The sequence below is a fragment of the Callorhinus ursinus genome, unplaced genomic scaffold (genome assembly GCF_003265705.2).
Source record: "Callorhinus ursinus isolate GAN/ISIS: 27379988/994484 unplaced genomic scaffold, GSC_fseal_2.0 scaffold10, whole genome shotgun sequence".
Lineage (NCBI taxonomy): Eukaryota > Metazoa > Chordata > Mammalia > Carnivora > Otariidae > Callorhinus > Callorhinus ursinus.
The window spans coordinates 74,441,173-74,465,201 of record NW_027397072.1 but is presented as its reverse complement, the minus strand read 5'-3'; the positions used below and the strand labels follow the sequence as shown (position 1 = coordinate 74,465,201).

The 24,029-nt window shown below is 47.0% G+C and overlaps 1 protein-coding gene across 4 annotated transcripts in view; it reads left to right on the top strand.

The window, feature by feature from the left end:
- The first annotated feature begins 1,007 nt into the window (after nucleotides 1–1,007).
- Nucleotides 1,008–24,029, top strand: part of PRKCE (protein kinase C epsilon) — a 475,917-nt gene continuing 452,895 nt past the window's right edge. For 2 of the 4 annotated variants that reach the window (XR_003207488.2, XM_073897765.1), the window contains exon 1: nucleotides 1,008–2,300. Coding sequence is in view for 3 of the 4 variants with exons in the window: in XM_073897765.1 (XP_073753866.1) it covers nucleotides 1,953–2,300 (348 nt within the window). In the remaining variant the exon portion in view is untranslated. The remainder of the gene's footprint in view (nucleotides 2,301–24,029) is intronic. The other 2 variants (XM_073897764.1, XM_025868896.2) reach the window with 2 other exon arrangements.

Here is a 24,029-nt window from a genome sequence, read left to right as displayed (position 1 = left end):
GCCGCCTACCCCGTCCCCGGCTCCCCGCGGAGGAAATTCTTCCCCAGCAGCCCAAGGCTCGCCTCACGTGATCAGCCGCCGCGGCTTCCAGCGAGAGTTTAAAGGTTATGGAGGAAATTAGCACGGACACAGTCACTAGCCCCCCAGAGGGCGCGCCCCGTTTTCCCGCAGCTCCGACGGCCGCTGTCAGCGCGCCGATCAGAGGCCTGTCCCCCAAAAGGGCACAGACGAGGTCCAGAGTAAATATGAAGTCACTTTGTAAAAACTAAACAAAGACAAATAGAGCCGAGGTTCTACTAAGCTTTCACTTGTCAACAAGTTCTCGCGGCCCGAGAAGTCCAGGACATGTCCCAAAGGGGGAGAATGCCCCCAAAGCAAGGGAGGAGAGAATGAGTGTTTAAAAACTCACACACCGAGCCTCGCACGCCCCTCCCTTTCTCCCCTCCCCCACCGCGGCGGAGCAGAGCGGCTCCGGACAGAATGACAGACAGACGGGCCAGTGCTCCCCAGGCTGCTCTCCCCGGCCTCGGTCCGAGTGGGGGTGGGGCTGGGGGAGGGTCCCGAGTCCCCTCCCGCAGGGCGACCCCCGCCACTGCCACATCTCCCGCTCTACGAGAGGGTTTTGGCCGGGGAGCCCCGGGGAGCTGCGCGGTCCGCGGGTCTCCCCGTGGAGACGCGGTGTCCACAAGCCCGCAGCAAACGCACCGCCGCCCGCAGCGCCGCCACTCCCCGGGGTTCCGCGCCGATCCCCGCTCGGCTCCCCCGCCCGCCGCCGCGACCCGGCAGGCTCGCCCTCTCTGCGTCGTCCTCTCCTCCGCTCACTTTTCCCGTATTGCTCCCCCAACAGGCAAAACTTTCTATTTCCCCAAACACAGGAGCGCGCGCGCGCGTGCACACACATACACACGCACACACACATACACACACACACACACACACTGACGTCTTTTGCGCATTTCCTGCATTAGAGGGAGGGAGACTCGCTCGCACACCGACGGAGGGAGAAGAGACCGAGGGGGAGAGCGGGCGGGCGGGCGGCGAGCGAGCGGCAGCCGAGAGCGGGGACGCGAGGAGCGCGGCGGGCGGGCGCCGGCGCCCGGGAGGTGGGGCCGCGCCGAGTCGCAGTCCCGGCCCCGCTTGCCGCCGCGCTGCGCACCGACCGGTGCCGGCCTGCGCCCCGAGCCCGAGCGGCGGCCAGCCCGACTCCCGAGCCCGCGCGGATGTGAGATTCCGGGCTCCTGGCGCCTCCGGATCGCTGACCGCCGCGCCGCGCGGCTTCGCCCAAGAGGAGGCGGCCGGGCTGGCTGTGTGGCTTGTGGATTTTTTTTTAAAATTTGGCTCCGAGGAGGACCATTTCCTCTCGACATGCATCCCTCCGGATAGACTGAACATCCCTCGATCCATCCCCCGCCCCGCGCGGTCAGCGGCAGGCGCTGGGTGTGCGAAGAGGATCCGGGTTGAAATCTGCGCCCCCGGTTCTCGTCCCCGCCCCGTCCCACATCCCCCTCCCCCTCCCGGAGTCGAAATTTCCCGGGGATTATGTTTCCGAAAGGTAGGTAAGCGCCGGGCGCGGCGCCCGCGTCCCCGCAGCCCGGACCGGGAGAGCCAGCGAGGCGGCGACACAGCCCCCGCGGCTTGCCGCGAAGCCGACAGCTCGTCTCCTCTTCTGGGGGTGCTGCTGGTGGTAGGGGGGGAGAGACTTGCTCCAAACACGGACGTCCCCCAGCTCTCCCCCCCCTCCCTGTTTTCCGTTAGGAACCCGGCGGGGAAATACATGCACTCGCTGAGAATCGCCCGCGCCAGGGCACAACGCTACAAGGTGTAGGGACAGTGTGGGGTGGGGTGAGAGGGGACCCAGGAGTCCCCGTGGCTCAGAGCGCCGGGGCGTCGGTTCTTTATTCCTGCCCTCGGGGCGGACGGAGTGACCCCGGCCCCCACTCCCCGCCCCGACCATGGTAGTGTTCAATGGCCTTCTTAAGATCAAAATCTGCGAGGCCGTGAGCTTGAAGCCCACAGCCTGGTCGCTGCGCCATGCGGTGGGACCCCGGCCGCAGACTTTCCTTCTCGACCCCTACATCGCCCTCAACGTGGACGACTCGCGCATCGGCCAAACGGCCACCAAGCAGAAGACCAACAGCCCGGCCTGGCACGACGAGTTCGTCACCGATGTGTGCAACGGGCGCAAGATCGAGCTGGCCGTCTTCCACGATGCCCCCATCGGCTACGACGACTTCGTGGCCAACTGCACCATCCAGTTTGAGGAGCTGCTGCAGAACGGGAGCCGGCACTTCGAGGACTGGGTGAGTCGGGCGCTTCCCGGTCCGGGAGCCCAGCTGTGGGGTCCTGGGGAGGCACTCACGGCCTTGGCATTGGTCATGGGGCGCCGAGACTTATTGCCATCTGGGGTGTGTGTGTGTCATGTGTCTCAGTTGCCTCAGGGAAGCATACTCCATTTCGTAGTTGAGAAGTAGGCACTGGGGCAATGAGGAGGAGACTTGGAAAGAGGGTAAGGAAGGCCCTCTCCCCCTCCAGACAAGGGGTGCGACAGGGAGCTCGCAAGCTGGTAGAGCCCCCAGCCACTGGTGCTGAAGGCTGGCAGAGAAGCCGGTGCCTTCCGCAGGAGCGTGGTGGGCTGGCTGTGTGTGATTGTGTGTGGGTGGGTTCCTCCGTCCTTGGAGAGGCACGTGGAGCCCTAGACTGAGGGCTTCTTGCACGTCCTGGCTTTGTCCTGGGCGGCTGAGTGAAGAGCTGCTTTATTCCCTCCAGGAAGAAGCTAGCTTGTTTCTATTCTGTTGCATGGTGGTTAGCTCATCTTCTGACATACAGGGAGAAAAATGTGTTCTCCAGGATGTCTCCCCCAGGGTCCCAGCAACGTAAGCCAAGCTTGTTTTGCCCCATGCATCGCCCATGCATCCAGAATGAGTGTTGTATCTTAAAAAGTGGTTCTGCTTGTGAGAAATTGGAAGTCAGTGCTTTGAATCCTACTTAAAGTTACTCGATTTCCCTGTGTTGATTTTCAAGATGCTGTGCAATGAGATATTGCTAAGTCTGACATTGAATTAATTGATTATACTGTCAGAATACTAGGGACTTGGAAACAGGCCTTCCTTGTCCAGGTACTGTGAACCAAATGCATTCAACCTTGGCAGCCAAAGAAGCAGGGAGAGCCAACCTTCTTTTAGCTCTTTTTGGAAGGAAGGTGTTAAATTAGGAAATGGATTTCGGTGTTTTCTGATTTGCTCCATGTTTCCACCAAGAGCAGGTGTGGCTCTGGGTGCATATGTCTTCAGGGTTCTTTGGTCGATACAAAAAGAGACATCTCATGGAGAAACAGAGGAATCCCCTTTCTAATGATTGGAAACAGACCACTTTATGATTGTCGTACGGTCAGAGGCTGCATGTGAACCACCTAGGCATGTCACCTTACATATTTTTTTAAAAAGGAGATAGAGTCTTAGACAAAAATAGGAAAAAGGCCTCTTCTCTCTATGCTCACGCTGTGATGTAGTCTGCCCAAAACCATGGTTACAGGGCTTACAGGGAAGCTCCAACAAACCATACCAAGTACAACCCTGGGAGATTGGCGGCTTACATTTTGTGGAGCAGGCGAACCTTTATGGAATTCCAGAGAACACCAGGCCATTCCATTCCGTTCCATTCACCGATGCCCCTTCCTTCTGCCTGCCTCCCACCGCCAGAGTTCCCACTCACTCCTCATTTCCTTTCCACACATGGGCTCTTTGACTTAGGAGAGTAGTGAGCTGAAGGGGTACCTAATTTCAGGGCCAGACCTTAACACTCAAAACCTGTGGTTTTGAACTTGTTTTAGAACAGGAAGAGGACGGAAAAAACACGAGTATCGTCATGAGGCCCCGGGGCCTTTATTGTGCATGCAGATGAGGAAGATGGAGTGAGGCAGAGAGCAGGTGGGATGAACCGTAAGGCTGCTTTAGCCACAGAACACATCTCTGTTGGAGGGACAGGTGTCCGAGTGTGTCTGGTGATGCTTGGCTGGGGCCTGCCCAAACCCTGGGTGCATCAGGGCACCATCCCCACTTTGGAGCACTTGCAGCAAAGCATGCCGTGAGCACCAGCCTTGCCTGGTCATTATTCTCTAAGGTGCTCAATTTCATGTTGGACTTGGCCCTAGACCAGATCCCCAGTGCAGAGGCAGGTTTTAGGGAGAAGCAAGGTCACATGGCACGCACAGGAGGTAGGGCCCACACTTCCAATTGACCATGGCTTGCCTGGTGGAGAACGGAGCCCCCCGGCCCTCCCAGGCTACTCTCCCTGCAGATTCATGTGCTGTGTCCCTGATGTTTTCACTGTACTCAATAATTTAAAGTGCTTTCCAAAATCATCTCTCCTTTGTCTCAAAACAAGGGTGAATTAGGTACAACAGGTATTGGACAGATTGAAAAAACAGAACAAAAACTTGAGCTACAAAAAGGCCAAAGTCACAAAATGAATTAGGTAGTGGAGCTGGTTCTGTTCGCTCACCTGGGGTTGGTTTCACTGGGGGATGCTGTGGCCGTTCTGGTTCCTCCAGACGGGGAGGTGGGTGGGGGGAGTGGGGAGGCATCTGCAGAGGGGGCTGGCCCTTGGAAACAGACCCATTCACCTGGGCTGACGGAAGTCCCCATTCCCATTGCAGTCAGTGAGAGGACACCCACAGAATCACACCTTCGGGCAGCATTTCCCAGGCTCCCGGGCTCTGTGCTCTTTACTTGGAAGTGATGAAGAGATACACCCTTTCTCGGGTGTGGCCAAGAAATCTGGCCTGAAGTAAGGCGAGGTGGAGGGCATGGAACAGCTGCTTCTCTCATTGATGCGGACAGGTTCATTCAACTGCACCATGAATTCACATGTACTCACCCAGTTCCTGTTTTGTGCTCAGGCCCAGCCAGAGAAGTTTAGCACTCTAGGTAACCCAGGGGCGAAGGAGACTGTGGGTGACAGCCTAGGGGGCTTCCATTTCACTAGGGAAGTGATAGATACATGTAGATACTTAAGTAGCAATTAGGTTCTAGATGAGTAGGACTAGGCATATGTTCCAGGAGTTCAAAAAGGAAGTGTGGCGGGGAGAGCTGGAAGAATCTGGAGGGTTCCTGGAAGGAGGCATGGATTGGGCGTGAGGTGGGGGGTAACATTTAGAGATTATTTACAAGAGGAGACAGCATTCCACAGGCACAGACACTGTGTGAAGAAAGGCCGAGAAGGCCTGTGGTTAGGAGTGGGGAATCAGAGAAGCATGGCCGAAAGTGAGGGTGCCTGTCAGCAAGGACCAGGCAGGATAAAATTTCCCGAATTTAAGACTTTTGTCTGAGTACCACCTGTGCTATTATTTACTTAAAATTTTTAAACATTGATTCTCTTATTTCCCACGTAAGCCCCGGTATGCTTGAAATCACCAGTTGGGATGTTGTAGTTACAGTTTTATTTCGTTCACATTAGAATAAACACGTGGCCTCTACAATAAAAAGGAAAGATGTTCATCTCAGGTACCTCTCAAAACCATTAGCAATATGCGGGCCACACTTTGGAAACCCTGGAGTAGGAGAAAACTGAGGTGGATTCTAGAATGTTTAAAAGCCAGGCTGAGATAATTATTCTCCAGATAATGAGAGACGTATCAGTTGTGATGACAAAGGGGGTTGTTTTAGAGAAAGCTCATTACAGAGAGACGAGAGGATCTCACTTATACTGAAAGCAGAATCCCATTAAACACTATTGCAGCCGCAGGAATGAGATATTCATGCTGCTCTGACTTGAGTGTGCAGGAGAATCACCGGGGGGGGGAGGGGACAGTGTTAGAAAGTGTTAGAAATATAGATCTGCCCACCACCTTCAGAGCTTTTCATTCTGGAGTTTAGGACAAGCACTAGGAATCCTTACGTGTATCAAGCGCTCCTCGAGAGAATTTGACTATGCTTCGAGAAACACTGGAGTAGAATAGAAATTGTGGGCAGGGGAGGGCTCCAGATAATTATCGTATGAAGACTTTGTACACACAAATGTCCTGAGATTTTATAATAGACCTTTGTAATTCCTTCAGCAAGATTTATGAGCCTCGTTGTGTAAAGGAAAGGTATTGGGGTTCATTAGGAGCGGAGGCCCCGTGAAGCCTGGATGGAGCTGCTTTGCCTTTCGGACGGATGGTGGGAGCGTGGTAGATGGCAGAGAGGGTACATGGAGCCAGCTCATGACAGCTAGCTGTTCCTGTGCACAGCATGGAGTTTGCTGTGTGGTCACCTCACTAGTGTGTGTGCTGAGCTCCGCGCTCCCCGCCTCTGAAGACATCTCTGTTTGTGTCACTCCCGTGCCGCCCCCATAATGCAGCTGTAAGGACAAAAATGTCATTTTCTGAGAGGTGGTTCCGCCCAGCGCTTAAGCTCTGAAGCCAGGCTCCTTGGGTTTGAATCCCGCCTCCACCACCAACCACATTTGTGACCTTTAGAGAGCTATTTAACCTGTGTTCCTGTTTCCTGTTTCTTCCTCTGTAAGACGTGGGTGATAGTAAATGTATCTACCTCTAACAAAAGGGGTTGTTGAGGGGAATGAAAGGAGTTACTACATGGAAAGTGCACGGACCAAGGCCTGCCCTCAGTGAGAGCTCAGTGAATGTTTAGTTCCTACAGTTATTATTATGTCCCCTAAACCTGCCATGGGACTGGCCTTGGAGAAGGTTCTTTATTGACTTGATTATCATACAGGACCTAAAGAAGTCAAGTTTTTCATCATCCTCAAAATGTTTCTTTTCTGCTGGGTAGTCTCATTCGGCAAGGAATGGGACACTAGTGTTTCTGTTTCCTATTTCCCAAATAGCTCATTGACAGGGTTTCCCAAAATTATCCCACCCGGCTGACCCTGTGAGATAGGCCTACACTGTTTTTGAAGGGGTAAGGCTCAGGGACTGTTATTCTTTGTTGGCCCCAGGATCCCTTGGGGGGATTGTTATAACCCCAAGGCTAAGGCTGTTGGTTCAGATGCTGATGCTCTGGGCGGGGCCTGAGGACATGTGCTGTGGTTAAACAGGCCCCTGCTGAGTCTCACACTGAGGGTGGCTAGAGTACACCTTGATATACACTGCCTGAAGGCATATGTCTACCTTCAGGACTTCTGTAGGGAAATCTTAGAGGATCCGTGAAAACTTTTATCATCATCTAAATGGAGTGAGGTGGGAAGGTCTAGAAAGGGATGTGGAAGGACTGGGAATGGCCAGATCTCCCTTTGTGTGCACCTATCCCTTGAATTTGTCCACCAGCAGCTGAGGTTCCAGGATCTCTCCATACTCCCCTCCCTACAGACTCCTGTAATACTTACCATCTAATTAAATATGGCTCCCCTTGGTACATGATTGGTTATTTAACAACTACCCTGAGGCTTAGTTCTTGCCCCAGTGCTATCAGGGAAAGCTACTTGGCTTTGGGGCTCTGCAGTTAAAGGGCCTTGGGTCTCCTGGGCAGTCAGACCTTGTCTGTCTGTTCTGTTTCCCCTTCTCTGTGTCTTTGACCAGCAGATTTAGTGATTATTTGAGATCCTCAGTTCCCTACCTCTTCAGTGGATCTCTTTCTCTCAGATCTGTGGGTTCTAACTACAGGATGCGTCTACCACTCTCGAGGCAGGTGACCTAGGCTCTTTAAGCCTGTTTCTTCATCTGTAAAATGGGAATATAATAGTTCTTATAATAGTTTGACAACCTCTTTCGGTTGTTCTGAGAAATAAGGGAGTCTATGTAAAGTTCTTAGCAAAGGGCCAGGCTACTGTACATTCTAACAATTTTATTAATATTTGAAGAGTTTATATGTGTGTATTCATGGTTTGAGAATCTTAAATCAGAACATATGGTCCAGTGATATTTTTCTCTTTGATTTGTGAATGTATTTATATGAATAGTCTAAAAATAAAGTTAATTTAGTTACACTTAACAATTGCCTACTTGAAAATATTAGAATCTCTTGAAATGAGATTGTTTTGAAAAGTCTAGGAATTGTGTGGCCACTGTAGCCAAAGGTTAATTATTTGTTGAAGTGTATGACCAATTGAAAATAGGGATATTTGGGAGCTGCTGTTTTGGTTTTACTGTACCAGTTTCATCTAGTTTCATGGATCTCAGTGCATTCTCAAATGCTGTTTTCTCCAAATTCCTAATTCCAGCCCATTTAGCTATAGCTTCAGAACTCATATATGTGACTGCCTCTGGTCATCGTCATTTGATTGTGCAAGGGCATCTCAAACTCTGTTATGTCAAAAACTGTATATCCTATGTCCCTCCTCCCCAATCTTTTTTTTTTTTTAAGATTTTATTTATTTGTTTGAGACAGAGAGATACACAGAGAGAGAGCATGAGCAGGGGGAGAGGCAGAAGCAGGCTCCCTGCTGAGCCAGGAGTCCTGATGCAGGGCTAGATCCCAGGACCCTGGCATCATGACCTGAGCCGAAGGCAGATGTTTAACCATCCGAGCCACCCAGGTGCCTCCTCCCCAATCTCAGCCTCCCATAGTCTTCCCCATCTCAAGAAATGGCAACTGCATCCTTCCAGTTGCCCAGGCCAGAAACCGTGAGAAGCCATTCTTGATGCCTGCCATTTTCACACCCCCATATCCAGGCCAACAGCAGCATCTGTTGTCTTCTAAATATATCCCAGATCTGATCATCTTTGCATATTTCTGCTGACATCACTCTGGTCCAAGACCTTATCATCTCATACCTGGATTATTTTAACAGCCTCCTAACTGGTTCCCCATTGCCCCAACTTCATCAGCGTATGTCACTCAGCTCACACATCTCTTGGTAGAAACCCATGTCTTTATACTCTACAAGACCAACATGGTCAGGCTCCTGTTATGACCTCTCTGACCCTACATCGCCTGCTACTCTTTCCCTTCACTCTTTTCCCAGCCGTATTGACCCACCTGCCACCCTTCAACATATTCACCATGTTCCTACCTCAGTCTTTGCACTGGCCATTCCATCTTTCTGAAATGTTCCTTTCCTAGATACCCTCATGGTTCAAGTTTAAAATTTCACCTTTGGGGGACCTGGGTGGCTCAGTCGGTTAAGCATCTGCCTTTGTCTCAGGTCACGACCCCAGGGTCCTAGGATCTAGCCCTGCATCAGGCTCCCTGCTGGGTGGAGAGCCTGCTTCTCTCTCTCTCCCTCTGCTGCTCCCCTTGCTTGTGCTCTCTCTCTCTCTTTGTCAAATAAATAAATCTTTAAAAATAAAATAAAATAAAATTTCACCCTTCATCTTGATGCTTTATATACTCTCCTTCTTTAGTTCTACTCTTTAGCTCTTATCTCTCTTATATATTTTTCTTATTTATCTTTATTATCTGTCTCTAGCACCAGAACAGAGTTTCTATAAATGCACAGGTTTTTGTTCACTGTTCTTCTCTTGGGACCCCAGACAGTTCCTGGTCCCTTGTTGAATGAGTGAATGAATTTAAGTAAACAAGTGTGTATTCCCCTAGCACCTACTGTGGTAAGACCAAAGTTGTGTGGGGTCTCATTCCTGCCTCCAAGGAGTATGAAATCTAGCTGGGAAGACCAGTATGCTAAGCAGTTGAAGGAATTCTCTAAACAGCCTTCCTGTACAGTTGAAAGAATTGAGGAAAAGGCAGAAGAAAAGGATATCTTATAAAAATCTGTAGGATTCCTTGAAAATGTTCTTATGGGAGAATGCCTGTTATTTCCATGTGGCCGTTTGCACTAAGCTGAAGCAGCTCCCTCATGTCTAGGGTTTCCAAGAGTAGGAATTGTAAACGTTCTGGGTGCCCAGGGCCTGTGCAAGGTGCTGTGGGAAGGGGAGAAGAAAAAAGGCCCGCTTGTCCTCCCTTTGCAGAGTTTAAAATCAAGTTCAAATTCTCATGAGGGCCTAAGATACAAAACCCTTAGTAATTGGCAGCAATGAGAAATGAAATTTTAAATTCCGGTGCCTGGGCTCCAGGGCTGGAGCTCGTCGAAGCATATGTGGACAAAGCTTCGAGGGCTTTCACTTAGACTAAAAGAACTCCAGAGCAGGCCTGCAGTATTTTACATAAATAAAAGCTACACTTGGCAAAACATTATATTTCTCTCCAAGTTCCTCCGGGTATATATGCGCTGGTTAAGTAATTACAATCTATTATAATGCTAATCAGCAGGATCGCACCTGTTTGAAATCCAGTTTTCTGGCAGAAAGCATGGGAAGTGGCCAAACGCCTGTACTGTGCTGGGATTGCAGAGGGGACAGGAACACACTGTCGTCACGCCAGCCTGCTGCCACTAAACAGAATGGAAAGTCCAGAGGGACTATGATTGAGCCCCATAATATCATGCCTGGGAGGAAGGGGAGAAGCACAGTCTCTTACCGAATCCAAGCACAGAAATGAGAACCTCTCCTGCCCTCATGCCCTCCCCGTCCCCTCTACTTCACCTTGAACTCTCAGAGAGGTAGTTTTTTAAGCTAGTGAAAAAGTCACCTTTATTTGCCAGCAAGGAGTAAACTCATTGAGCTAATGACCCCAAGAGGTAGATCAGATTCAGAATATAATCAGGTTCAAGAAGGGGTTAGGAAAATCATGGCAGGTGAACCTGTAATTAATTATTGAGGAAAACCATAGACTTTGATTTTGCCTATGTCCTTCTTGAATAGATTTGTTTTCAGACTATAGTATCTCCTGATGCCAGTTATGTTGTCCCAGCCAGATGTAAGCGTCTTGTGAGTAGAAGTATCGTCCTCCCAGTGACTCACCAAGCAGAGTATGAGCCACTCGGGAAGTACATGTAGCCACTCACTCAACTGTTGGTTGAATTAAAGGCTGCCTTTGGGGTCTGTCTTGTAGAGGTCATATAGGCAACACTCTTTAATCAGACTAACTTAGATTCTGCTCTTCTTAGAAGTGCACCATCCCAGGTCGCCTGGGTGGCTGAGTCAGTTAAGGGTCTGCCTTCGGCTCAGGTCATGATCCCAGGGTCCTGGGATCGAGCCCCGCATTGGGTTCCTTGCTCAGCAGGGAGCCTGCTGCTCCCCCTGTTTGTGCTCTCTCTCTCTCTGACAAATAGATAAATAAAATCTTAAAAAAAAAAAAAAAAAGAAGTTCACCATCCAGTACAGTGCTGAAAAGAAAGATGGCGGAATCTACAGGAGATTCTAACTAGTGGACAAAATGGTTTGTTCATTCATTGCTCCAGCCATCCCTTCCTCCATTTAGCAAACATTTATTGAATACCTTATATGCCAGGAGCTGTTCTCATGGAGCAGATAGTCTGGTAGGAGACCCAATATAATCAATATGTAACATAAATATTCTGGTGTATAAAATTCATTAAGAAGGAAAGCTCATCACAAGGCTTTCTGATGCCTAACACCTCTTTAGAGTTGGATTGGCTAATCCTTTTCTTTTCCCCCTCCTGACTAGGGAGTCAGGTACCTCCTATTAATCAGTGGTGTTGGACCTTAGGTTCCACATCTGTGAAAGCAGGAGGCAGCATAGATCTAGATACCCTTATATAAGACCTCTGTTAACAATGATTCTGACTGACTTGGCTGTCTGCATTTTGGGCCTTGATTTTGCTCGACCTAGCACTTGATGATATTTTATCTTTATTGTTTTCCATGAAGCTGAGTCTTGTATCTCTGAAAAACTGTCAGCTTCTGCTTTTTTCCCTCCTTATCTTTCTTTATTACTGTTATCAAAATCACAAAGCCATTTTTGATAGCTTGCTTCTTTACCTAGTGTTCAAGGCCTACAAAAATACATTTATTTTTTATTTATTTATTTTTTTAGATGGGGGAGAAGCAGAGGGAAAGGGAGAGAGAGAATCTTAAGCAGCCACACTGGGTGTGGACATGGGGTGAATTCACCAGTGAATTCCCAGTGTTGATCTCGAGTGGGGCTTGATTTCACAACCGTGAGCTCATGACCTGAGCCAAAATCAAGAGTCGGATACTTAACTGACTGAGCCACCCAGGCACCCCTACATTTATTTTTTAAATGGAGTCCTCTGTATCATTGAGCCATTCGAAGGATATTCTAAAAACAAACAAACAAGCAGAATTTCTGGAATGCAGGGCCTATGAATCTATCTCCCGACATTTTAGATGGATGATTATCTAAACCATTTTGGGCAGCTGAGAGAATCATCAATCAGCCACCAAGGATGGGAACATGTAATCGACCAGTATTTGCCAGAGTATCTTTCAAAGAGTAGGAGACTTCTAATATTCTCAGGTTGCCGTGATCAAAGATGTTAGGAAAAGTTTCAGAGTCAAATGCACATTAGTATATTAAAGACTCCCAAGATGGCGGGTAGCAAAGGGACTTGTACACCTCTGTGTGTGTAACCACAGATTTCCCAAACTGATTTGTCATAGAATGCTCTTATTTGTGAAAAATTATTAGAACCATAGAACTAGTGTTTTGTGGACATATATTGGAAAACATAGTGAGGAAAAAAAAGGAATGGACCTTCCTCAAGTGGGCCATTTGGGGATTTGAGATTAACACCCTTTTATGAAAGAGTGAAGTTGAAGAACTGTGAGAATTCACTGGAAAGGAAGATTAATGTGGGTTCTTCTAGTTGGCAAAGGCTTCTTCATAAGATTTTGAGCCAGGCCTGGTAGAATATGGAATCTGAATAGACAGGGAAGGGAGCCCCTTTAAGTTGGAAGAAGAGCGTAAAAAATGTCAGGCAAGGATTTTGGGTGATGAGGGCAGTCAGGAAACCAGTGAGATTAAAGCAAGAATGCAATCCAAAAATAATTGCTTCATTAAAAAATACACACACACACACACACACACACACACACACACACACACCAAAACAATAAGCTATCCAAAGAAAGAAAACAATGGATAGAATGGATATTCAGTCATTAATCTATCCATCCACCTAGTTTGCCAGCCATTTAACAAATATATAATAAACACTTCTTATGTTCTAGGAATTTTGCTTGGGGCAAGGTGTTGAACAGAATCACTATGATCTATTGAACTCTTGGTTATCAAGGGAATCTATCCTAAGGGCTAACCCAATTTTCCAAGCTGTATTTCCAGCTAATTTTCTTCGTTTATTTCTTGATAGGCCTGATAGGGATGAAGACTAGCTTTGTAGCATCCTTCATGTTGCTGAGTGGTGGCTTGTCTGAAAGTAATGTGGGCTTTGGAGTCAGTCCTGGGTTGAATTCTAGTTTTATCAGTTGTGGCCACATGATATTGGGGAAATTCTTTAACTCACCTGTAGTTGTCCCCTCATCTGTAAAATGGGAATAATAGCTATCTTGTAGAGTTACTATAATGACTGATGAAACATGAAAAAGTGCCCAGCTTCTAGCAACTTCTCAATAAAGGGTAATTTATTATTGGTAATTATTTGCATTTAATATTTTTTATTTGATATAGGTGAAGGTGCGCTTTTGTGGGAAGATTTCATTCAGTAATGGCCAACTGAGGGAGTTTCAAGCAAAACCTTTTCCAGTCCCTACTTCCCTCCCTTTCTGAAATACCTAGCAACGGGAATTCTGGGTTTGCCAGATTCCAGATATGCAGAACTAGAACCTCACACTCGGCCCTTCTTAGGCGGCCCCTGGGGTGGAAGGCACAGGAAACATGGATTACCTGCCCTGGGGCTGGCTTTGCTCTGGATGGATGGACCTACCTGATATACTACTCCCTCTGGAATTTTTGAAAAGCAGATTCAGTGTTGCATTTTAACCTGAACATCACCTGCATTCGCTTGTGGGCCTAATGGGATAACTGAGGTTCGAAGATTTGTTTTACTGTCCATTTTGCTGTGGTCCCGTGTACATCCCATTTCTCTGGGCCAAAGGATCCGATTTCATTTTCCTACCATGTGTCTCTTCTGTAAGCCCAGCCTCTAATGGGATGCACGCCGATTGCTCTGTTCTGGCCTGACTGTTGGTAGGCACAAAGGTTCTCCACTGGGAGGGCAGGACTTTGCTTTTGACCAGGACATCAGAATTGCTAAGGAGTAACATGAGTTGAAGGATAGCCAGCGTTTTAAAAAGATTACTGTATGCTTATAAGGAATCATACGTTCCTTTGTTAATTTTCTATTAGGACCTTTTTTTTTGTTTAAGCTCAGGTTTCATTTTAGATACTTGACATTGAAGTCACAGAACCGAAAGTAGCAGAGAGCTCCTCTGACCTCCTGAGGGATCCGTTCTCAGAACCTGACTGTTCTTCTCTCCAACCATCTGAGTCCTTTTCTTCCTTCAAAACTTTCTTCAGAATTCACCCAAGAGCAGGGGGTCTGGTTCTTCTATTTTGTAGCGTTGTTACTTTGTGAACGTTCACTTAACCTCCTCAAACTTTTGTTTCTTTGTTTGTGAAAAAGGTTAGGAATAGTCACCCTTCTTGGGTTGTAGGGTTGCTGGCAGGAATGAAGGAGGTCCATGTAGGTGAAGGTTCTTGGGCCTGTAAGCATTAACTCTGTGTCCTGAGCATCTATTGAAGTAGGTAAAGAAAAGTTTGTTCTGGGCACCCAAACTCCTTTGTCTGTATCCTTTGCTCTCCCAGGACTCTGTCCTATTTCTGTGAGGTGCCCAGAGTTGCCAGATGAAGTATGGGAAGCCCAGTTAAATTTGAACTTCAGATAAACAACAAATACTTTTCTGCTATAGGTACATCCTGAATATTGCGTGGGACATACTTAAACTTATACTTACATACTTCCACTAACAAAGTATTCATTGTCTGGAATTCAGATTTAACTGGGCATCCTGCCTTTTCATTTGCTAAAGCTGGGGCTCTGTGTCCCCCCCCCACACCCCCCCCCCGACCCAAGTAACAAAGCATGCCCAGGAAAGGATATGTTTATCATTTCTTTGTCCAGCTAAAGGCAGAGGAGGGACATTTGCAGTCACTTTAAAAAATGGAAGCCATAGCCCCTTGTAAAAATAATTCCAGCATTTGCCAGAGGTAGGGAACATGTTTTTCTGAGGAACAACCCCTTTCAAGAAGCCCTAAACTCATGGAGGTGGCCTCCTGCCTTAACACTTGAAGTCCAGTCCACCCCACTGGCCTGTTATGTATGTCAGGACCCCACAGCTTCTGCTTTTTCACACATTGAATGGAGAGCTCAGTTCACAGGAAGTGCAAGTCCCCGGCCATGACCACCTAGCTGTTTTAAAAGTATTTTTTTTTTTTTTTTCATTTTAGAAAAGAATAGCTGACTAAAGTGTCAGGTGCCTGAGTACTAATTCATGATGATAGCTTTAGGGTTCATTTTCATATCTTTATTAGCCTGGTTCTCTGGAATCCAGGGGATTTATGTAAGAGTTGTGCCGTGGCCCTAACTACCCTTTTGGGGTGCCGACTTACTTATAGGTTGGCGTCTAGCCTCATCACTCCACCAGACATTTCGGGTCCTGCGTGGCTCGCATCCTTCCCCCTCTCCCATTTTTCTGCCAAGGGGATCCTGCATCCTCCACGCTGGGAACCTCCTCCATGGGAGCTTGCTTCTCTCGTCCATGTCCAGTTTTTCTGGGTGCTCCGATCCCCACATGTCCATATTCCTGAAATACTAGGAATACTACTCACCTCTCCAAATCCCCCTCCTTCTTGGGCCTCTTTCCTAGAGCTCTCCAGGCTACAGCTCTTTTGGCCCTTGGAATCCTAGTAACATTTACTATTTGTGCCCTTCATTTAAAATTATTGATATCTCATGTTGATGGTTGGATACTCTCTGCCTGTTCTCTTACAGAAGCAGAAAAGGTCCCAGAGAGGAAGAACTCATGCCAGTTTATGCTAACACTTGGCATAGTGCCTCGCACAGAATAGATGCTTGATTGCTTAAATACATTTTAACATTAAATTATAATAGTATCTACCTAAATAGTAGGTGTTCTGTAGATATTTGTTCTGGAGTGTTCTTCCTTCCATGACAGAGAAGAATGTGTTATTTAAAAAATCACACACAGGGGCGCCTGGGTGACTCTGTCAACTAAGGGTCTGACTCTTGATTTCGGCTCAGGTCATGATCTCGGGGTCATGAGATCAAGCCCTGTGTTGGGCTCTGCACTGAGTGTGGAGCCTGCTTGCGTTTCTCTCTCTCCCTCTGCCCGTCCCCCTGCTCTGTCTCTCAAAAAAAAAAAAAAAAAATCACACGCACACATCTGTATGTTATTTTTAAACAGGAAAAGGCAAGGGAGGGTGCCACATGGGGTGGTCTTTTATCTTTTACCTTTATTTCAGCATTATTTTAAAAAAATCAATAAACCTTGCTTTTTTAGAGTAGTTTTGGGTTTGTAAAAAAATGAGCAGAAAGTACAGAGTTCCCATATACCCCCTCATTTGCACACACAGTTGCCCCATTATTACAGTTGACCCGTGGGCAATGAAAGGGGTCGGGGGCGCTGACCCCTGTCCAGTTGAAAATCCGAGTATAACTTTTGACTCCCGAAAACTGAACTACTAGTAGCCTGTTGTTGACTGGAAGCTTTACCAATAACATAAATGTAGATTAACACATACCTTGTATGTTACGTATATATTATATACTGTATTCTTACAATAAAGATAGAGGAAAAAATGTTATGAAGAAAATCATGGGGAAGAGAAAATACATTTATAGTGCTGTATTTATCCAAAAAATTCTGCCTGTAAGTGCACCTGCACAGTTGAAACCCATGTCGTTAAAAGGTCAAGTGCATGTATATATATATTTGACTTTTAGGAAAAGGCGAAAAAGCCGCAGCACCAGCTACTGCATATTGAAGCAGGTGGCATCACGGTTAGATGCGAAGGCTTTGCACTAGAGGGATGGGTTCTAATCCTGGTGGCACCACCGAACCAGCTGTGCATCCTTTTGACAAGTTGTGTAACCTCTCTGAGCCTTCATGTCATCATCTGTAAAACAAGATCAGTAATCTCTCTCTAATTGTGTCATTTGGAATGCTTAGAAAAGTGTTTATCACATGATAAGCACCCATAAAATATTAGCTGCTATTATTATTATTATTATTATTAGAATTCTATTGTAAAAAATAAGTTGTAGATTATCTGGTTTGGGACTTAATGTTGTCAGAGTCCATTTGATCTGATTCTGTGTGTTGCGGGGTCGCTTGGGGTTGAGGGTTGCTTTCCATCCGAGGGGCATGACTTGGAAAGATGGTAGTTCTGATCGTAATGAGTTACATAGGGAATCACTATGTTTTGCTAAGTTTGTATTTGCTGCCTGCCTTCAAGCCTTTATAGGCCAGTATACATTCACCAAGGGCTACATTGACAGTGTGCTTGTTTATTCTTGATTAATTCAGCTCCACCCTAATGAGCTGTGTGACCTCGGGGAAGAAATTTAACCTCTCTGAACTTCAGTTCCTGCAACCGTAAAATGCGAATAGTCATATTGGCTCTGCCTATCTCATTGGGTTGCGAGACTCATTTAATATCCCTCTGCAAAATGAAACATGTGACACACATGTAAGTAGCAATGATGAATCACTTTCAGATTTGGGGAGAGGCATGGCATTTTCATCCAAAGTTTGCAGATGAGAAAACTGGGGATAGTGGTGTCTCCTGGTTGGGACTAGAATAGAACTCAGGTCTTATCTCCCCAAGTACCTGATAACACTGGACAGCATTTGGGTTTCTCAGCCAGCGTGCCTAGCTCTTTCACATGGTCAGGGCTAAAGATTTAAAGTTGATCTCTGGGCTTTGTTTCTAGGAAACTGGAGTCTTAGGAGCCCACCCCCAGGCACAAGAGAACACGTCTCTTTCACTTTGCTTCCTTACTCCTTCTTGGCTCTTTAAAATTTTTTTCTTTATCACTGCTTATCATATGACTGTGCACAGACAACCGTGAAGCCAACTATTTTAAGGGGAAAAGGGAGGAAGACAGATAAGACAGTGATTCAGAAACAAGCAGGAAAATGGAGTCATGTGGTTGTCCCCTTGTGGGTGGGATGTACAGCAGTTTTGTAGACTGAGAAAGCGTCCTGAGTCCCTGGAGAGTAAATGAGACCCATCAGGCGTGTGTTTGAAAGCCCTTTCCTGTGTTCAGAGAAGCTTCAGAGCCCAGCCGGAGCACCCTCCCCTGGGTTCCCATGTGTGTGCCCTCATTAGAGGCAGGCTCCTTAGCGCTTGCCTGTCTCCCTACTTCCAGCCCTGCTGTGTGCCAGGGGCTGTGCTAGGAGGGATAGGGGCTCCAAAGGAGAGATCTCCTGTCTACATTCAGGAATATAAAAAGGAGAAGTGCCCACTTGAAAAGACTGATCACATTAGTTTTAGAGAGGGGAGTGGATTCTGTCCTGACCTATTGGTGGAAGTAGAGTGACGCCCACACGCAGTAAGGCTGCCATGTGCCTTCTCTCATGGGATTTGGATTCTAGGCGAGTGAGCATCATTTGACACTTTACAAATTTCAACCAGTTAAGAACTTTTAGAATTTTTATCTACTTCTTGTGGAGGATCCATTTTTTCATTTTGCGGGGAGGAAAGAGAATAAGGGCACATCATGAGTAATTTTTCAAACTATGGGTCAGGACCCATCAATTGAAGTCATGAAATCCATTAAGTGGATCTCAAAGAGCAATTTTATTTTACTTTATTTATTTTTAAAAGATTTTATTTGCCAAAAAGAGAGAGAGAGAGAGCATAAGCAGGAGTGGCAGGCAGAAGGAGAAGCAGGCTCCCACCAAGCAGGGAGCCCGATGCGGGGCTCGACCCCCGGCCCCTGGGATCATGACCTGAGCCGAAAGCAGACGCTTAACCAACTGAGCCACCCAGGCGCCCCTCAAATAGCAGTTTTAAGTATGGAAGTAGAATAGAACAGTATTGAAATTATCAGAAGGCATTGCATGTGGTAAGGGTAAATGTGGCTTTATAAAACTTCTCTTTCAGTTTTATTTATATGAGTATTATTTATATGATCCGTGGGTCCCAGTAAAAATAAAAAAAAATTAAGAAACATTGGCCTAGGACACCCATTTTCATTTAACAGAACTTTAATTAGGACCTGTAAGATGGGGAGAAGAAAGTCAAGAAGACAGTGTTCCGTGCGCTCAGTAAGCTTCTAATTTGTTCACCCAAACAATTCCATAAAGACAGGTGCATTATGTTTGTCTGGCGGAAGACTGAGAAGAGCTTTGTGCAGGAGGTGGCTTTTGAAGAATGGGTAGGGCAGACTGGCTCTGAAAAAGCTGCCCAAATCCTCCTCTGTGAACAAGTCCATAACAACATAGGATGCAGGAATGACCTGATGAACTGACATACTTTTTGTTCTCCAGGAGCCCCCCACCTCCTGACACCCCCTGCAAATGCTTCCGGGGTCTTGGGGTGAAGCGTCAGAAATTCCAGGTCGGAGGGCTCGGCTCGTGCCCGGTTTTGCACGGCGGGTTCCTGCCTCTCTAGTGACCCTTCGGCCTGCACAGGGTGGTTCTCCACTTTTTGATCGGAATGGGGGCGGTCTTTGGAAAATAATGCATTTTGACCTTCACCCCTCATGTTAATATATTCATCAGACATCTGTACTTGTTCTCTTGATTCTCCCGGAGTACTTGTATGGTAAGAAATACATGTTCTCCCTCTTAACTGGACATCTCAGGGCAGCAAGACCCAGGGAAGTTAAAGGATGACTTGGCAGTTGGGGCAGAAGAAGGAGCACCTGGGTTTCTTGGTTTTTATAATGGGGCTGTTTACTGCACACGCACAGGTATATAGTCCCCCAAACATACGGAGTCCAGGAGGCCCAGGGCATGGCCCAGAAGGCATTGTATCAATACCATGACACATTCAATACCCTTATGTATTTATACATGTTCAAAAGGCATTCAACTGAATCAGAATTCCTCCCTATCTTTGTCTTTCCTTCCCCTTCCTTTTCTTTCTCTCTCTTTTCCTCTTGGGGATGATCAAATGGCAGAAAGGTCTGTGGAATATATTCCTTCCAGTTGAAAGAATGTAAAAACTGATACCTAGTAACAGAGCTTCATTAAATCCTCATGTATGGATGGAAAAATAATAGAGCCCAGAACTTAAGTGATTTGATCAAAGTAAAAAAAAAAAGATGCAGTGGAGACACAGAAAACATGAGCCAACAGGCTTCTTGATTCCTAGAAGGTGCATGTGGAGCTGGCTCTACCACACCAAACCCAGCCATCACCCACATGCCACACTCCCATCATCCGCCACCATCCGTCCCATCCAGGTTAGTGGTCACAAGTGAATGCCAATACCATGTGTCTGCAACTTTTAGTAAGGGAGGCTGATTTATTTATTTAAGTTTTCAATGTGCTCTTCAGCTGTTGGCTGAGGTTGAAGCACTTTATCAGCCCACACTTTGGGCTGACAGAAGTTGAAACTTGTCTGTTTGGTTGAGATAACCATGCACCTGTCTCTTAGGGATTGGTCTTTACCTGTCAAAAGGGTAGTAAAAACCGTGACTCTTGATTTCAGCTCAGGCCATGATCTCAGGGTTGTGAGATCGAGACCTGAGTGGAGCTTCATGTTCCGCAGGGAGTCTCCATGAGGATTTCTCTCCTCCCTCAAATAAATAAATAAAAGTCTTAAAAAATAAGAAATGCCATAATCAAATAGATTTGGGAAACAATAGATTAAATAAAGCTAAACATTTATTGCAGGACTTCTCAGAGCCTTTAATATGCTAATTTCCATTAATCTCCAGGATGACAGTTGAGTGACTAGTGTTCCCAAGCTCATTTGATCATGCAACACTGTTTTGGGGAGAGAAGCTGAGGTTGGACAAGTGTTTTTATATGAATATAGGGTTGCAAATAGGATCCTCGTAAGCAAGATTTTCTAAATGATGTTTTAGTGGTTTATCCTTGTTCTGTCTTTAGCCAATGACATTTGTAAAGTAGTAGCAAAGCAATGTTATGGTTTTGAGATCTTCCAAATGGAATTACAGGGACCGAGGCCAGAAGCCCCTGGTTCCTCTTCTTTCCTGAATCGGGTCAGGCTGAATATTTTCCAAGTGCAGGTTAACTCTAGCTCCTTCTCCTCAGAAATGATTTCTTGTTTGGTTGTTGCTACCAATCAACTCTATTGTAAAGGCATATTTTACTATTTCATTCCCTTGAGATTATTAGAAAAGATGGTGAAAAAGCTACTTTCAAAGATCTGGGTATGATCACTGGGGCTGACTTGCAGCAAAAAATGTGAAGGAAGGAAGGAGACAAAGATCGATTTCATGTTTTCATGCCCTCGAGGGGCCCTCCTAGCCTGGGGCAAAGTCAAGGTTCCTGGGTTCCTCTTGCTGATAAACTCATTTACACTGAGGTGTAGACACACGATAATGAGTATTCCGGGCTGGCATTATAGAAGAGAGTGCTGTAGAGGATGACATCTGGGTGACATCTGTACCTCTGGAATTTTCAGATGTCAGTGACAGGTGAAGATTAAGTTTTTTGGTCGAGAAGAATCTTTCAAAACCAGGCACTCACTTGGACCCAGGTGGTTTTTGAGACCATGCTCTGTGTCAAGGGCTAGGGTCATCACATAAGCCTTCAACAGTGGGTGAGGACCCAACTCACCTATGCTGACAGGACGTATTTCTAGAATACCTCCCATTGGAAATACTTGTCTTTCCCCTCTGTGAGCGATTAGTGCTTTTCCACTTGAAAGGAAAAACAGGCCATAAATTACTGAGGAATTTTATGGGACTGTCCAAAGCACAGACTGGAAGCCAAGGAAAAATAAAACTCCAGCTTCTTTATGGAAAGTTGAATGGAAAAGAGAGATTGCTTCCTGAAAAGAGGGAGCCACTGCCTGAGGGAGTGGAGGGGGTGGGGAGATTTCAGCGAGTCTACAGAAACTCCTCTTCTGGTGCCCTTGATGGGTTTATGAGTATTCTGGGCCTCATTCTGGTGAACCTGAGAACTCAGTTGGCGTCACTCTAGCAGGTGGTTGAACGGTTTGGGAAGTGGATGGGAAAAGGGATTGCTTTTGGTAGCCAAGGGTTTTGTGTTTGAATTCTGCCTCTTATAGATCCAATATCTTAACTGACATTTGCTGCAACAAGGCAGAAAATTCCCCAGGTCATGCATGTACCTGATTCCAGTTGGATGCCAGTTAAATGTTGGAGAAGGAAAAGAAGGGATGGAGTGGGAGTTTCTGAGGCTGACCGATCAAGGGAGAAAGCAAACAGATCCTGGAGACTGGACTTCATCATAAATAACAAACAAACGGAACAGTCCAGTAGGTTGTATGTTGGAAAGTAAAATAGGACCAGCATGAGAAAGCACTCTGTAGACACGCGAAGCAGTCTCCTTTCCAGAAAATGTTTCCTCCGACCAGGAAGACCTAGTGAGTCCGTTGTCCTCATCTTAACCCAAGCTTTCAACTCTCCTTAGCTCTTCTTTTCCTACAGCTGATGAGCACAGAGCTGGTTTGAAGTCTGTGCGTGCATGCTTTTATCCCATCTTTTGCCTAGGCTTGGTGGGGGTGGTACTATGACTGGTTTGGGGAAAATAAATCCAGTCTCTGCACTGTCATCTCTCATTTTGGAATTGGAGTGAATCTAAATGAATCATAACAGTTGCATTTAATAAATTCTTCTGGGTATTGGCTAATTTTAAACCGGTCTGACGAGTTTTAAGGTCCATGTGGTTTGGGGAAATGCAGTGGTGCATTTCCTGGTTTGGTCACCCCGTATTTCCCTCCACTCTGGCTCCTTTCAGCATGCTGGTCTACTGGCCTCTTTATCTTGCTTCATCTTAGGGTGGGGTGGGGGAGGGAGAGGGGCTGGGCTGGAGGTCAGGCGAGAAGAGGCCGGGCCTCTGCTTGTTAGTGCACACCACTCAGAATTCCTAGGGATCTTCAGGGAGCTGGTCTTCAGCCCACGGAGGGCCCGGGTGGGAGGCCGCCATCCACCAGGAGGCTCCATCCAGGAATGGGTGGGGGCTGGGGAGGGGCAAATTCTGGTCGTGGATGGGAAAGCGTTTCAGCATTGTGCTGCTTTTCTTGACCATCCCTGCCCCCACGCCAGGCTCTGACACGAGAAGCTTCGGCCTGTCCACCTTCGGCCTGTTTTGCCTTGGCTCTACAATCATGGTGGTGATGATCCATGATCCTCCATGGTTGATGGAGGCCAGTTGTTGTTACTTTTCTTTGAGAAGTTACTACTAAAGCGGGGAGTTCTTCCAGGGCCTCGGGAACTTCAAGATGGCTTCACTCGAGGAGATCATTACCAGAATCATTTCCCATCTCAGGATGCCCCTCCTGCCCCTGCTTCTGTGCTGGAGGCGCAGCCCTATGGACATGTCCTAGCTCACATGTGCGGGTTGTCCCAGCAGCTTGTGTTTTGATCATCGTGTGCCTCACAAGGCAAACACTGTAGTGATTGAACAGTTGCCGTGAAAGAGATTTTTAAAAACCAGAACAATTACAACAAAACCATTTAAGACATTTTAATAATGTCTTAAATGATACAGGGCCTTTTCCTCTATTAACACAGGCAGTTCAGAATGACGTCAGTGAGGACTGTATTTTCACATCAAGAGGAAAATGAAGTTCAAGACTGGAGTGTGGACAGAGAGGAGGACGGCCTGCTTGAAATCAGCTCTGACCCACACGCCAGAGCCAGGAAGTGGCACCAGTGGGTGCAAATACCATGGCCTTGTGCACTCTTTGCAGGACACACACATCGTTCCACTGGGATGGAAGGTGGTAGTGATGCAGAGGGTTGTGAGGAGCTCAGCTCAGGTTCTGAGGAGGGGTGAGTCAAGGCAGCATGCTCCCCTCCTTCTGTGGTCAGTCATTGCTGCTCGTCCAAGGAGGGGAGGTATCAGGCATCTCCATCCTTTCCTATTTTCTCCCTGTTTTCTAGATCACTGATGCAGTCATTCAACAAATCACTAGGGAGCCCCTGCCACGTGCCAGGCATCAAGCAAGGCCCTCGGGATATAACTAGGAACAGGATAGATATGGACCCCAACCTCAGAGGGCTTACACTCAAATTGGGGGACAGATAAGCAAAGAGGCAATTATTATACAGTATGAAAATTGCTGTGATGTATGCCATGGGGGCACTTGAGAGGGGTGCTGAACTAGACGGGTGGGGTTGGG